This window comes from Cnephaeus nilssonii (assembly GCF_951640355.1).
Source record: "Cnephaeus nilssonii genome assembly, chromosome: 17".
Taxonomy (NCBI): Eukaryota; Metazoa; Chordata; class Mammalia; order Chiroptera; family Vespertilionidae; genus Cnephaeus; species Cnephaeus nilssonii.
The window spans coordinates 30,738,854-30,754,185 of NC_137088.1; the positions used below are offsets into that span (position 1 = coordinate 30,738,854).

At 41.0% G+C, this 15,332-nt stretch overlaps 1 protein-coding gene across 1 annotated transcript in view; it reads right to left on the minus strand.

The window, feature by feature from the left end:
* PIK3CB (phosphatidylinositol-4,5-bisphosphate 3-kinase catalytic subunit beta) overlaps positions 1-15,332 on the minus strand; it is a 144,246-nt gene that overhangs the window by 70,371 nt on the left and 58,543 nt on the right. The window contains exons 3-4 of the mRNA XM_079794467.1: positions 4,668-4,854; positions 456-681 (exon numbers count right to left, since the gene is read on the minus strand). Of these exons, the coding sequence (XP_079650593.1) occupies positions 456-681; positions 4,668-4,838 (397 nt within the window). The 5' untranslated portion in view covers positions 4,839-4,854. The remainder of the gene's footprint in view (positions 1-455; positions 682-4,667; positions 4,855-15,332) is intronic.

Consider the following 15,332-nt stretch of genomic DNA (forward strand, 5'->3'; position numbering starts at 1 on the left):
GGCCTGCGGACTCAAGGGTCCCAGGTTTGGTTCCGGTCAGAGGCATGCACCTTGGTTGCGGGCACATCCCCAGTGGGGGGTGTGCAGGAGGCAGCTGATCGATGTTTCTCTCTCATCAATGTTTCTAACTCTCTATCCCTCTCTCTTCCTCTCTGTAAAAAATCAATAAAATATATTTTAAAAAAAAAACACCAGTATTTTTATAACATAAAAATAAGTCACTCGAAAAAGAAACACAAAACTTAAGCCCTTGGATATTGTGGCACTATCCCATCGCTAGAGGAGTTTTTATTCCTGATTTCCGTACTTGCCTCAGTAACTGGTTACAATTTACAGACCATCACTGGTCTGTGGACCACACTTTGCAAAGCAATGTCTTAAATCATACTTACTACATGTTTGTATATATCGCAAAAAACATGTTAAGAATTCATATTAGAAAAAATTTTCATTACCTTTTCCTATAAGGACTCCAATTTTTGAGTCTAATTTTTCCCCTGGGTCACAACTTCTAGTCACTAATTTGAGAACTGGAAGAAAAGGTCTGACATCACAGAGTCTTCTTGTTTCATCTTCGAGCTCCTCATATACAGCAGTTTGATTCACACATGCAAACATATAGGAGTCAATTTCCATAAGGAGGTTAAACATTGGGTAATTATGAATCTGTGTCCACAACATCTGCAGGATAAAAATAAAACATTTTCTGAAATGGCACTTGCTTAAGTGCACAAAGACACATCTACAAGGATACTCACTGTAGCACTGTTTGTAAAACTCAAAAACTGAAGATAAGACAAATGTTTAGCAGTAAGAGATTGGTTAAATAAATTGTAGAACATTAAAGAACTATGAATATAAAATAGAAATATGGAAAGCTATCAAAGACATATTAAGGTGTGTTTCTTTAAAATAAAAAATTGCAAGAGACCCCTAACCGGTGTTACTCAGTGGTTAGAGCATTGGCCTGTGCACAGAAGAGTCTTGGGTTCAATTCCTAGGTTGCAGGCTCAATCTCCAGCCCTGCAGCACATGCAGGAGACAACCAATCACTGAGAAATTTTAAAGTATGTATCATCACCCACATACAAAACGTGTGTTATTTTTGTCCTGCATTCTTTTCTATTTAAGAGGGGTCACTTTATTAATATTGCCCTATCAGAATGAACACAGTCAATCTCTCTTCATCTCTCCCCAGGTCTCCTGGATTAGATCATGTAAAATAATCAACTTACAAATGCAAGACGGGATTGCATATTTTAACTACAGCTAGTACGAAAACCAGAAGCTGAAGATAAGAGACCTAGGTTAAAACCATGGCCAATTCTCATGCTATCTAATAAAAGAGTAATATGCAAATTGACCAAGACACAAGATGGCCGCCCCCATGTGGTCAAAGATGGCTGCTCCATGTGGACACAAGATGGCCACCACAAGATGGCCTGCAGGGGAGGGCAGTTAGGGGTGACCAGGCCAGCAGAGGAGGGCAGTTGGGGGAGACCAGACCAGCAAGGGAGGGCAATTGGGGGGGACCCAAACCTGCAAGGGAGGGTAACTGGGGGGGACCCAGGCCTGCCAGGGAGGGCAGTTGGGGGGGGCAGGCCTGCAGGGGAGAGCAGTTGGGGGGACCAGGCCTGCAGGGGAGAGCTGTTGGGGGGGACCAGGCCTGCAGGGGAGGGCAGTTGGGGGGGGAACAAGGCCTTCAGGAGAGGACAGTTGTGGGTGATCAGGTCAGCAGGGAGGGCAGTTGGGGGGGACCCAGGCCTGCCAGGGAGGGCAGTTGGGGGGACCAGGCCTGCAGGGGAGGGCAGTTGGGGGGGTGGCAAGGCTTGCAGGGGAGGACAGTTGGGGGGGACCCAGGCCTGCAGGGGAGGGCAGTTGGGGGGACCAGGCCTGCAGGGGAGAGCAGTTGGGGGGGGGGGGACAAGGCCTGCAGGGGAGGACAGTTGGGGGGGTCCCAGGCCTGCAGGGGAGAGCAGTTGGGGGGACCAGGACTGCAGGGGAGGGCAGTTGGGGGGGTGGGGACAAGGCCTGCAGAAGAGGACAGTTGGGGGGGACCCAGGCCTGCAGGGGAGGGCAGTTGGGGTGGACTAGGCCTGAAGGGGAGGGCAGTTGGGGGGGGGGGACCAGGCCTGTAGGGGAGGGCAGTTGGGGGGGACCAGGCCAGCAGGGGAGGGTAGTTGGGGGGACCAGGCCTGCAGGGGAGGGCAGTTGGGAGCCAGCAGTCCTGGATTGTGAGAGGGATGTTCAACCACCTATTTAGGCCCGAACCCACTGGGATTGGGCCTAAATGGGCGGTCGGACATCCCTCAAGGGGTCCCAGATTGGAGAGGGTGCAAGCTGGGCTGAGGGACACCCCTGCCCCCCCACACACACACCCCATGCACGAATTTCGTGCACCGGGCCTCTAGTAGCTATATAAAAAAGAGAAGCAATGCTAGGCAATAAAAGAAAAAATAGGCAAATGAACTTTGTTGAAATTAAGATCTTTTGTGCATCTGACACTATCTAGAGAGTGCAAGGCAACCCACAGACTAGAAGAAAATATGTGTAAATTATATATTTGATAAGAGATTAATCGAGAATATATAATAAATTCCTATGACTCACCAACAATAAAAACAAACAACTGAATTTTAAAATAGGCAATAGTCTTAAACAGACAATTCTAAAAATGTGCATAAGAACATGAAAAGATGCTCAACATCCTTAGTCACTAAGGAAGTAGTACACATAAAAACTACAATAAGATACCACTTCACAGCCATGAAAATGTTATTAAAGAGAGAGAGAGAGAGAGAGCGCGCCCTAGCTGGTTTGGCTCAGTGGATAGAGCATCGGGCATGTACCTCGCTTGAGGCTCGATGATGGCCCTGGCCCTGGTCAAGGCCATGCGGGAGGCAACTAATCGGTGTGTCTCTCTCACATCAATGTTTTTCTCTCTGTGTCTCTCCTCTCCTCCCTCCCTTCCACTCTCTCTCTAAAAATCAATGTAAAAAAAATATCCTCGGGGGAAGATTAACAAAAAAAGAGAGAAAAATGGATGGATATACAAAAATGTGGTAGGATCCATATAGTGGAAATTATTCAGCCTTAAAAGGAATAAAATTTGGATATACTTTACAACATGGATGAACTTTAAAACTATTATGCTAAGTGAAAGAAGCAAAACACAAAAAGACAACTACTGTATGATTCCACTTACATGAAGGAGCAAGAATATACAAATTCATAGGAGACAGAAACTAAAATACAGATTACCCAGACTGGGAGAAAGGGTAGTTTGTCATTTAATGAGTAGAGAGTTAGTGTTTGGGATGATAAAAAGTTCAGATATGGATGGTAATGACAGTCGGACAACACTGTGAATGTACTTAATGCCACAAATTGTGCATGGAAAAATGACTCCAATGGTAAATTTTATAGTATGCATGTTTTATAATATGCATACAATTTATAACAAAAAAGGAGGAGGGTATCAATGGTTAATCCAGGTTCAAGTAAAACCATAGGCATCTTGGTCAAAATAAAAATAAGTACTCTCTGCACCTGCAGAGTACCTAAAAAGTGTCTTTTTTTTTTTTTCTTTTAACTTCATGGATCATGCAGTTTTAAAATTCTCATGTCTCCTTGATGAAGAAGCATGGGTTAAGAGTCAAAAAAAAACAACACAGTCCAAAGTCATGAGCTTTAAAAAGGTTTGTTGCCTGGCTGGTGTGGCTCAGTGGTTGAGCATTGATTCAGGAACCAAGAGATCTCAGTTCAATTTCCAGTCAGGGCACATGACCGAGTCGCAGGCTCAATCCCCTGAAGGGAAGTGCAGGAGGCAGCTTATCAATGATGTTTCTCTGTCACTAATGTTTCTATCTCTCTTTTGCTCTCTCTCTAAAAATCAATAAACATATTTTTTAAAAGTTTGTCATAAATACTTTTTCTTTAAATATCATAACCCTTGCTTTCCATATTGGGTTCAGCTACTTGAAAAACATTAAAGAGAAAGTTTAGAAAAACAATTTCATTTATGTGTCAGAGTCTTCAAAAATCAATGGCACTCATCAATTCACTTGAAAAAATAATCCAACAAAACAGGCAAGCCTTGTCATACAAAAGAAATAGCTTCCAAATGAGGATATACCATTCATTACTGAGGGTGGAAATAAATCTAGTGAATAGCAGAAAACTTTTTCTTCCCCAAGAGTCACCATGAAAAGTAGTGGGTTAAGGACGGAAAAGAGGAAGAGAAGGAGAAGGAAAAGGAGAGAAGTAAAGAGACAACCAACCAAAAATCACATATAGGGGGAAAAAAAAGCATAATAAGCTCAAAGATCGTAAATACAAAGATTTTAACTCAAAATAAAACCTTCTTTGACAATGTCAAATTCCTTTTAATAAACTGAACTAATATTTCAAACTAGCTAACATAAGCTTATTTTTCTTAATTCAGGTATCACATATGGATTTTTTTAAATTAAAGGTGGGAATAAGAATGAGGATGTTTTAAATGTTCATAAGAGATAAAGCATGAATCAAAATTTTTAAATGTCATGAACTAAAGGTCCCTCAAATTTATCCTTTGGTTTACATTATACTTTCTATAATAGAAGTACATGTTCCCTTAAGTGTTATAGTAATAAGCTACATTTATAGAAATTCTACTATTATCATACCTGTTTAATATTAGAAATGGTAGCTTCCCGAGGTACCTCCAACTGGATATAAATCCCAGTGGGCAAAAGGAAATCCACAGGTATGGAGCCATCAGATGCTATCTGTGAATCCACTGCCCAGATGTCAAGGATGTCTGCCATAGCAGGAGGCATTATGAAACTGAAGCACATTCATAACCATGGGGCCCTAGAAATCAGTAAATAAAATTTAGTGAATATTTAGCCAGATACTACACTAAAATATGATAAAGCCCACCAATCCACAATTAGTCCTTGTATTTCAACATAGCCAGTAATGTAATAGGAGGCCAATTAAATCAAGCAACAGTAAGCCAACAGAAATAAATTACTTAAATATACTTTGGTTATCACTACATAAATATTACACACATCCACACACAATCACACACACACCCCCACCGACTCAAATTCAAAATAAGTATATCACATGTAAAAGATGAACAGTTAAGGATTATAGGGTCCTAAAAAAGTTAACAATCACTCAACAAGTGATTATTTCCAGACTATACTTAGATGATATTGGCTTCTTTGGCTGAGTTTTTCTTTGCAAACTCCAATGAAAACGGCAATCAAGAGGCCTTCTTTCGAAAATAATTTTCTTTCAAACTCATGTGAGAAACAAAATATCATCAATTTAATCCCATGACCCGCCACCTAGGTATTAAAAAGACCAAATCCCTCCACCCAGCTAGCAAAGTCCTTGGTACTACGTTTCTGGCCTATGTTCCTTTCCTCCCAGCACTTCACAGCCCAGACCCTTGTGCCACAAGTGCCTTTGCCTTCCTCCTGTTAGACCTATGTTCATTGAGGCTGACACTCCTGCATCAAAACCCTATCCCAACAAATGCCCCCCTCAACTGTGCCATTTAAGTCTCATCTATCCTTTAAGAGCTTCCTTCAAGAAGGTACAATAACAGTGGGAAGAACATTGGCTTTGAAGTTAAATAAACCTAGGTTCAAATCCCTTTATTCAAAGTATGAGAGTGTCACAAGAAAAGACACAGGAGCCATCTTAAAAAGCATTTTGAGCACCAAAAATAATGATGACACCCATGGGTTGAAACACATCAAATATATATAATGTGTGACTTAATAATGATATAAAAAAAAATAAACCCTTTATTGGTCACCATGAGGGCTGCTTAAACCAACTCATTATTTTGAAAACTGATAAAGAATGAGGACCTATAAACCACACATTTACCTGCTTGTTTATACTAATTCATAATTGATATGATTAAGGTGTGTGTTTTTAAGAACAATTTTAGCTAATAAATGCAAAAAGAATAATAGAATTAGAAAAATCACCATATTGCAACCTCTAATGAAATAATGGATATAGGCAAGGATCATTAATGAATGCTAAAAAGAAATTTACAATATAAGGTGAAAAGATAATAGGGAACTTTACAATTCAGACTGACACCATCTGAATTTTCTGAATAATCCAGGTGGAACTTTACAATTCAGGTTGACACTACCTAAACTCTCTTGAATAATCCAGACATGTCTGTTCCTGTACTACAGCAGTAAGTACTACAAAGTCACTACCTATACAGTATACTTAAGACTTTTTAAAAAATGTACTTGAATCTAATGAAGTTCCAAATTTGATATATCTACCAGTTTATAGAAACTAGGGGAAATAGAGGAGAAAGTTAAACAATCAAGGAAGCAATCAGTAAGTAGTGTCCAAAATGTTGGATCATCAGTAAAACAATAACAAGAAAGCAAACTAATTAATAACAGGAAGGAAAAGGCTGGTGGGAGGATTGTTAAAATAATAAAAGAATACTTAGGAGACATAGCCAAATTCAATGTTGATTTGAACAGATCCTACATAAAAAACTATCTTTCAAACAACCTAGAAAATTTAAATATGGATTGAATATTAGATGATATTGAGGAAATACTGTTACGTTTGTGACATATAATACTGGAATGTTTATTATGTTTCTAAAAATCAGTCCTATCCATTAGAGATGCATAATGGCAGTATATGTAGGTGTAAATAGCATTATGTTGGCATTGGCTTTAAATCATTCAATTTTTTTCAAGTGAATGGACAGCTGGTTTCAAAAGTTTGTATAAAGATAAGATGATGAAAAAAAACCTTTTCAACAAATGGTGCAGGAATAACTGAACATCCATATACTAAGAAAATGAACCTCAATTCCTATCTTAAGCCAAAAATAAAAATGAACTCAAAATGGGCCATAGGTCCAAATGTAAACTCCAAAACCAAAAACCTCAAGAAGAAAATAAGAGAAAATCTTGTGGTTTTGGATTAAGCAAAGATTTCTTAGATATGACACCAAAAGCAGAATTTATAAATTTAAAAAATTGATAAACATCATCAAAACTGAAAACTTCTGACCTTAGCTACAATCGTTCATAATATCAAAAGACTGCCTGGCCAGTGTTGCTCAGTGCGTTGACCTATGAACCAGGAGATCACAGTTCGATTCCCGGTTGGGGCACATGCCTGGGTTGTGGGCTCGACCCCCAGTGTGGGGTGTGCAGGAGGCAACAGATCAATAATTCTCTCTCATCATTGATGTTTCTATCTCTCTCCCCCTCACTTCCTCTCTGAAATCAATAAAAATACATTTTTTAAAAACAAGTCACAGGCTGGGAGAAAATGCTTGCAAATCATATTAAGGCCTTATATACAGAATACATAAAGAACTCTTAACATACAATAATAAGAAAACAAACACCTCAGTTTTTAAACTTTGGCAAAATATTTGAACAGACACCATCAAAGCAGATATGTAGATGGCAAAAGGGCTCAATATCATTAGTCAGTGCAAAGTACAACAACGAGATACCACTACACACTTATTCCAAAATCTAAAATTAAAAAAGACCAATCATACCAAGTGTTGGAAAAGATTCAGAGGGAACTAGAATTCTCATACACTATTGGCAGTTTCTGAACATATATCTACTATATAATCCATTATCCCACTACTAAATATAAATTAAAAATAGAAATAATGAAGACACATATTCATACAAAAACTGTACATAACTGTTCACAGAAGCCTTACCTATACTATCCAAAAATTGGAAATAATTCAAATGTCCATCAACAGATAAATGAATAAAAAAATTGTGACATATTCATACAATGGAATACTACACAGCAAAAAAAAGCACTACTAATATATTCAGCATTATGGATGAATCTCAAAAGAAGTATGCAGACTGAAAGAAGCCTGACAAAAAGAGTACATACTCAATGATTCCATTTACATAAAATTCCAGAAAATGTACACTAAACTATAGTAACAGATTAGTGGCTAACTTGTGTGGGGAAATGAGTGGGAGAAGCAGGGAGAGGGAGGAATACAAAGGAACACAAGGAAATTCTTGGTAGTGATGGATGTGTTGTGTTCATTATCTTGATTGTGTTGTGCTTGCAAGTTCTATACATGCATCAAAATATGTCAAGTTATGTACTTTAAATATGTGTACTTCATTATATATTGATTATACCTCAATAAAGCTTTTTTAAAGTTTTTTTTTTTAAATGAGAGGGATAGATGCAACAAGAAAAGCAAAATGTTGATACTTGCTGAAGCTGGGTGATGAGAAGTACATTCTATTACTCCTCTGCTTTTGTGTACGCTTGTAATTTTTCATAATAAAACATTTTTATTACATCTTATCTAAACTACTTAACCTGTATGTGAATTTTGGTAAGTCACTGAAACTTCCTGAACTTCCATTAACTAAAAAAAATAAATACTATGGGGTCAAGATGGCCACGGCATAGGAGTACATTAATCTCGCTCTTTAATGAACAAATTCAAATATACTATAGTGTACATGTATATGGAAAGCAAGTACTCCTACGAGACAACTAAGGGCTGAATGAATAGCTTCTGAACAATAAATGAGAGAAAGAGACAGAATACAGAAGGAACTCTCTAGGGTGGAGGAGTAAGCGAGTGCCATTGTTGAGTTCTCCTCCACTTAGATATGGTGGGCTGAGTTCTCTTCTGGTACTTTGGCCTAACTGCAAGATGATTACAGCACATTCCCAGCTACACTGCCTAAAGCCTTTTGCTACTAAACACAGAGAACAAGCATGAACAAAATTATGTCACAACACACATCTGGCCTCCCTGCCTGGAGCTACTCCAGGCTAGCAAGCTAGGGCCTAAGGCTCCAGAAACTTCTGCATGGCTCCACCTGCCTTCGCCAAACTACCAGGCAAATAAAGACTAGAAGTCATGCCCTGACCAGGTGGCTCAGTTGGTTGGAGCATCATCACGTACATCATGTATTAATAATGAAGTATTATTTAGAAATAAGAAAATAAAAGCTTGCCATTTGGGACAAAATAGGTGGACCTGGAGGGTATTAAGCTAAATGAAGTAAGTCAGAAGAGAAAGACAAACAGCATATTATCTCACTTATATGTGGAATCTTTTTTTAAAAAATGAATGAACAAAACAGCCCTAGTTGGTTTGGCTCAGTGGATAGAGCATAGGTCCGAGGACTGAAGGGTCCCAGGTTCAATGCCAGTCAAGGGCAAGTACCTTGGTTGCAGGCTCAATCCCAGACTTGGTCAGAGTGCATGTGGGAAGCAACCAATCGAGGTATCTCTCTCACATTGATGTTTCTCTCTGTCTTTCCCCCTCCCTTCCACTCTTTCTAAAAATCAATGGAAAAATATCCTCAGGTGAGGATTAACAAAAACAAACAAAAAAAGACCAGAAACATATCTATATATATAGAGAGAGAACAAGCTAGTGGTTGCTGAAGGGGAGGGAAGAGGAGTGATGGGAATATAAAAATAAACGAGTTTAGGCCGTGGCCAGGTAGCTCAGTTGGTTAGAGCGTCGTCCCATTCACCAGAAGGTAGCAGGTTCAATTCCTGGTCAGGGCATAGTTAATAATTGCCAAAAATGAGTTGCAATATCAAGCATTTTTTTGGTACCATCTCAAAATGCATTATAAATGAAAGTTTAATTCTTTAGCTTTACAGCTAACCATGCTCTCTTTGCTCACTAAAGGAACATCACACCAATCTCCAAAATCAATTCCCCTATCTTCAATTTCAAGGACAAAATCCACACATTCAAAATGTCAACAATTTAAAATGAGTCTAATGATTCAGCAAGATATTAAAGATGCTTGTAAAACAATACTGTTTAAATAAGAGACCTAAAAATGTTTTTGTCAACCAGGGATAAATTCTCAAAGGGAATATTACAAGGTTATACCCAGGTATATAAATTTCTGCCTTGATACTTTAATATTAGTAATCCTCCTATATAATAAAGCGTTAATATGCAAATTGACCATCATGACCTCACTCAAGATGGCCACCCCATGTGGTCACAAGATGGCCACCACAAGATGGCCGGCAGGGGAGGGAAGTTGTGGGCGATCAGGCCAGCAGGGGAGGGCAGTTAGGGGTGACCAGGCCAGCAGGGGAGGGCAGTTGGGGGCGACCAGACCGGCAGGGGAGAGCAGTTGGGGGCAACCGGGCCTGCAGGGGAGGGAGGGCAGTTGGGGGGAACAGACCTGCAGGGGAGGGCAGTTTGGCATCGATCAGGCTGGCAGGGGAGTGGTTAGGGGGTGATCAGGCTGGCAGGCAGAAGCGGTTAGGGGCAATCAGGCAGGCAAGCGGTTGGGAGCCAGCAGTCCCAGATTGTGAGAGGGATGTCCGACTGCTGGTTTAGGCCCGACAGTTGGACATCCCTGCAGGGGTCCCAGATTGGAGAGGGTGCAGGCTGGGCTGAGGGACACCCCCCTCCCCCAGTGGACGAATTTCGTGCACCGGGCCTCTAGTATACTAATAACTGAGTTAGAGGTTGTCAGACTTTGTAAACACTCCAGGGAGACATCTAGTATATAATTACAGCTTAACATATAGGCTATACTTGTGTGTCCCTTTAATAAAAGCAATTTTATTAGACTAATTTTCAAGTACTTCAAGCTAAACACTACCTAGAAGAATGGTTTTCGTTTTCTTTTTTTAAATATTTTTAAATTAGTTTACATTGAAATTTATTTTTTACTAGTGTCCTGGTGCACAGATTTATGCACATTGAAAGGAAATTAATTAGAAAAAATATTTTAATATTGCTATTTTCATCTTGCTAATGAAAAGAAAATAGTATTCTACTGAGTCTCCTATCTACCTACTCCAGGACTTCTGTGAGGAACAAATGAGATGAGGCACAGGAAAACACTTCACAAACATTTGGTTAAACTGTAAAATGTTTGCACCTGGCTATAAAGCAAGTCAGGTTCCTGAGCTGAAGAAACTTCAAGGAGGCTAGTCACTAGGGAGAGGAAACCGGGCATTGCAACGTGACATCATTAACTGGCGCCCACAGTGACTGTTTCCAAGCTGGGCTGGGCTGTGAGCCGCATTTTGCGCCATGGAGTCTAGGCAGTGTTGGCTGTGATTTGGTGGGCTGTTGCTCCGGGGTGGTGGCGGGGCCTGTCTTCCACTTGGGGGAAGCTGAGTATTGGTTTGTTGGCGCCAGGTCCATGGTGCCATTTATTTTTAAACTAGAGGCCCGGTGCACGGATTTGGTGGGGGGAGTCCCTCAGCCTGGCCTGCAGACATCCTCCGAGGTGTCCCAGATTATGAGAGGGCACAGGCCAGGCCGAGGGACCCTACCGGTGCACAATTGGAGGCAGGGAGGGACCGCAGAAGGGCTCCAGGTGATGTCTGGCCCGTCTCACCCAGTCCCAATCAGTCAGACCCCAGCAGAAAGCTAACCTACCAGTTGAAGTGTCTGTCCCGTGGTGGTCAGTGCACATCATAGCGACCGGTCAGACGGTCAAATGAATGGTCAGACACTGAGCATATTAGGCTTTTATTATATAGGATGGCCAGTGCATGTCATGGCAGCTCCTGCATTGAGTGTCAGCTCCCCGGTGGTCAGTGAGTGTCATAGCTACTAGTTGGACGGACAGATAGACACTTAGCCTTTTATATTGAAATTTATTTTGTATTAGTTTCAGGTGTGGCAGAAAAATGGTTTTTAATCCTCTCATATTCAATATTTTTTTTTAAATATGTTTTTATTAATTTCAGAGAGAGAGGAAGGAAGAGGGAGAGAGAAATAGAAACATCAATGATGAGAGAGAATCATTAACTGGCTGGCTCCTATACACTCCTGTACCAGGGATTGAGCCCACAACCCAGGCATGTGCCCTGACTGGGAATTGAACTGTGACTTCCTGGTTCATGGGTCAACTCTCAACCACTGAGCCACACAGGTCAGATTCAATATTCTTTTTAAACAAATATTTTACAAATACTTGAAAATTCTGAAATAAAATTATTAATATAACTTACATATAACACATATACTTAATGTGAAAATAAAACCCATATAATGTCCTAACTGTACCATGAAAAAGAAATTAATACAATAATAATGTATATCAGAGTATGCAGATACTTGGGCATAGCCATATGACTGCATAATGAGGTAGTCAGAGTTTTATATACAAAGCCCAAACGGTGTGGCTCAGTGGTTGAGCGTCAACCTATGAACCAGAAGGTTGCAGTTCAATTCCTGGTCAGGGCATGTGCCAGGGTTGCGGGCTTGATTCCCCATGGGGGTCATGCAGGAGGCAGCTGATCAATGATTTTCTCTCATCATTGATGTTTCTACCTCTCTCGCTCTCCCTTCCTCTCTTAAATCAATAAAAGAACTTTTTTTTTTAAGGATCACCTTGGATATGACAACTATAAATGCAGACTGATCCAGGTGTGTTGTTTTGATGATCAAATACCACAAATGCCACTAGAACCACAAGTTTTCCAAATCTATATATTCCAAATCTCTATCTTATGAAACCAATAATTAAAATAATATAAATTTACCAGGTATTATATTTTTATGTAATACTAAAGGCCTGGTGCACAAAATTTGTGTACAGGGGTGCAGGGGGGGGGGGCTCTCCTCAGCCCAGCCTGCATCCTCTACAATCCAGGACCCCTTGGGGGATGTCTGACTGCTGGTTTAGGCCCAATCCCGGGGATCCGGCCTAATTCGGCAGTCGAACATCCCTCTCACAATCCTGGACCACTGGCTCCTAATCGCTCACCTGCCTGCCTGCCTGGTCACCCCTAACTGACCCCTCCCCCCCCGCCGCCGACCTGATCGCCCCTTCACTGCCTCTGCGTGCTGACCTGATCGCCCCTAACTGCCCCCTGCTGCCAGCCAGGTTGCCCCCAACTGCCCCCTCCCTGCCAGTCTGGTCGCTCCTAACTGCCCCCCCTGCCGGCCTGGTTGCTCCCCAACTGTCCCCCCACCAGCCTAGTCGCCCCTAACTGCCCCCCTGCCAGCCTAATCGCCCCCAACAGCCCCCCCTGCCAGCCTAATCACCCCCAACTGCCCGCCCCCCCGCCAGCCTGGTTGCCCCAACTGCACACACACTGCACACACACACACCCCCTACAGGCCTGGTCGCCTCTTACTGCCCTCCCTGCTGACCTGGTCGCCCCCAACTGCTCCCTCTGCCGACCTGATCACCCCCCAACTGCTCCCTCCTGCTGGCCTGGTCACCCCAACTGCCCCCCCCTGCTGGCCTGGTCGCTTGTTCAGTTGTTTGGTCGTCCCTCACTAACCCCCCTGCTGGCCTGGTCGTAGGCAGCCATCTTGTGAGGGCAGGATGGTCAATTTGCATATTACCTCTTTATTATATAGGATAGAGTTCAGATCTAGCATCAGACACAATAAAGAGACTTTTCACCTACATGAATATCTAGAAGGAAATTCAAAAATTGTAATATATATGAGATCCTTTTTTGTTGTCCAAGACTGTCCATATCCCAGAAGGTTCCCCCAATGCTCTCTTCTACCCACTATTTTGTCCCTTAGAGGTAAACTCCCCTGGAAAAAAAAATAAAATAAAATAAAAAATAAAAATTGTCCTGTACGTTGTAGAAAGGAATACCTTACAAAATAGTAGAACCTCCCCCAATCACTGACTCAACAACAAGCACAACAAAATCACTTCCCACAAATTTACAAAGCATCTTATGAAGGAAGTTCACTCTGTCCACTTTCAGAACCACAGCTCTAGGACAATTCCTATTATATCTAAAAGTAGGAATGAATGGGCTCTTTGCACAATTTATCTAGACCTACTTGAAGTGTGTATTTAAAACAGTATAAGGCACATAACTTAGCATATATTTCTATTTGCCAATCAATGGTGTTTTGTGTATTTGCCCATGTTGTCTGGGGCTAATTCTTGAAGGGTAAAAGACAGGCTAAGTAAAAAATAAAAATAAATGAGGTAACAAGCCAACTGCTAAAAGATAATCTTTTGTAGAGATATTTTGAATAAAATTATTGCTACATATTTGAAAGTAAAAGATATCCTAGTTTGTACTTCCCTATGTCACCCACCCTTCTTTTATAGGTAACACCACACACAAGAGTTCCATCTGTGAAGTAACACAGTTTCAGGTTAGGAGACAGGTGATTTAGGAGTTACAGACCTTTCCCATTTTATTTTATTTTTTTCAAAAATATATTTTATTGATTTTTTTACAGAAAGGAAGGGAGAGAGATAGTTAGAAACATAGATGAGAGAAACATCGATCAGCTGCATCCTGCACACTCCCCACTGGGGATGTGCCCACAACCAAGGTACATGCCCTTGACCGGAATCGAACCTATGACCCTTGAGTCTGCAGGCCGATGCTCTATCCACTGAGCCAAACTGGTCAGGGCTGACCTTCCCCATTTTAAAGATAAGAAAATAAGACCCAGAGAAATTAAGTAAATTATCTAGGATTACACTGAGTCACAGCCAGGACTAAAAGAAAGAATTTTTTCCAAGTAATTAGCATACTTTTAAATTCTTTTTTTTTTTCCTTACTTTATTTTTTCTTTAAAGGAAATGTTCTTCACAGGGTTACCTAACCTAGCAAGATTCTCAGTCTTGTATCAAATGATGAAAGACGAAGGGCAAGCATGAAACAACTATGAAAACTTTTTAAGGAAGCTATAAGAGGGCACAGGAACTTCACAGTGACAATTAGCCAACTAAACCCTTAGACTGTAACGACAAACCCATATCCTGTCAATTGTTCATTGGCAGAAGGAGAGGAAAGCATTTAAATGTTCTCAGCTTCCCCGGCAAGTGCCAGCAGAGCCATTGGATTTTACTTCAAGTTTAAATGATAAGCAGAAATCAACATAAACTTGTCACATACATTAATAAGTTCAACCAAAAACTACTTTGGAAAATCATGGGAAAAATCTTGAGAGACTGAAAGGGAATTTTTAAAAAATTAAATGCAATAGAGCTTACCCAGTATTTCTCTTTCCTGTTATACCTAGAAGAAAAGTGCATGTTCATAAAAGAATAGAACATTATGCCTGGCCACTGTGGCTCAGTGGTTGCGCATCAACCTATGAACCAGGAGGTCACAGTTAGATTCCTAGTCAGGGCATATGTCCAGGTTGCAGGCACATCCCCAGTAGGGGGCGTGCAGTAAGCAGCCAATCAATGATTCTCTGTCATCATAGATGTTTCTATTTCTCTCTCCCTCTCCCTTCCTCTCTGAAATCAATAAAAATATTTCTTTTTAAAAAAAGAATAGAACATTAGCATTGAAAGGGGCCAGGCACTGACGACATGCAC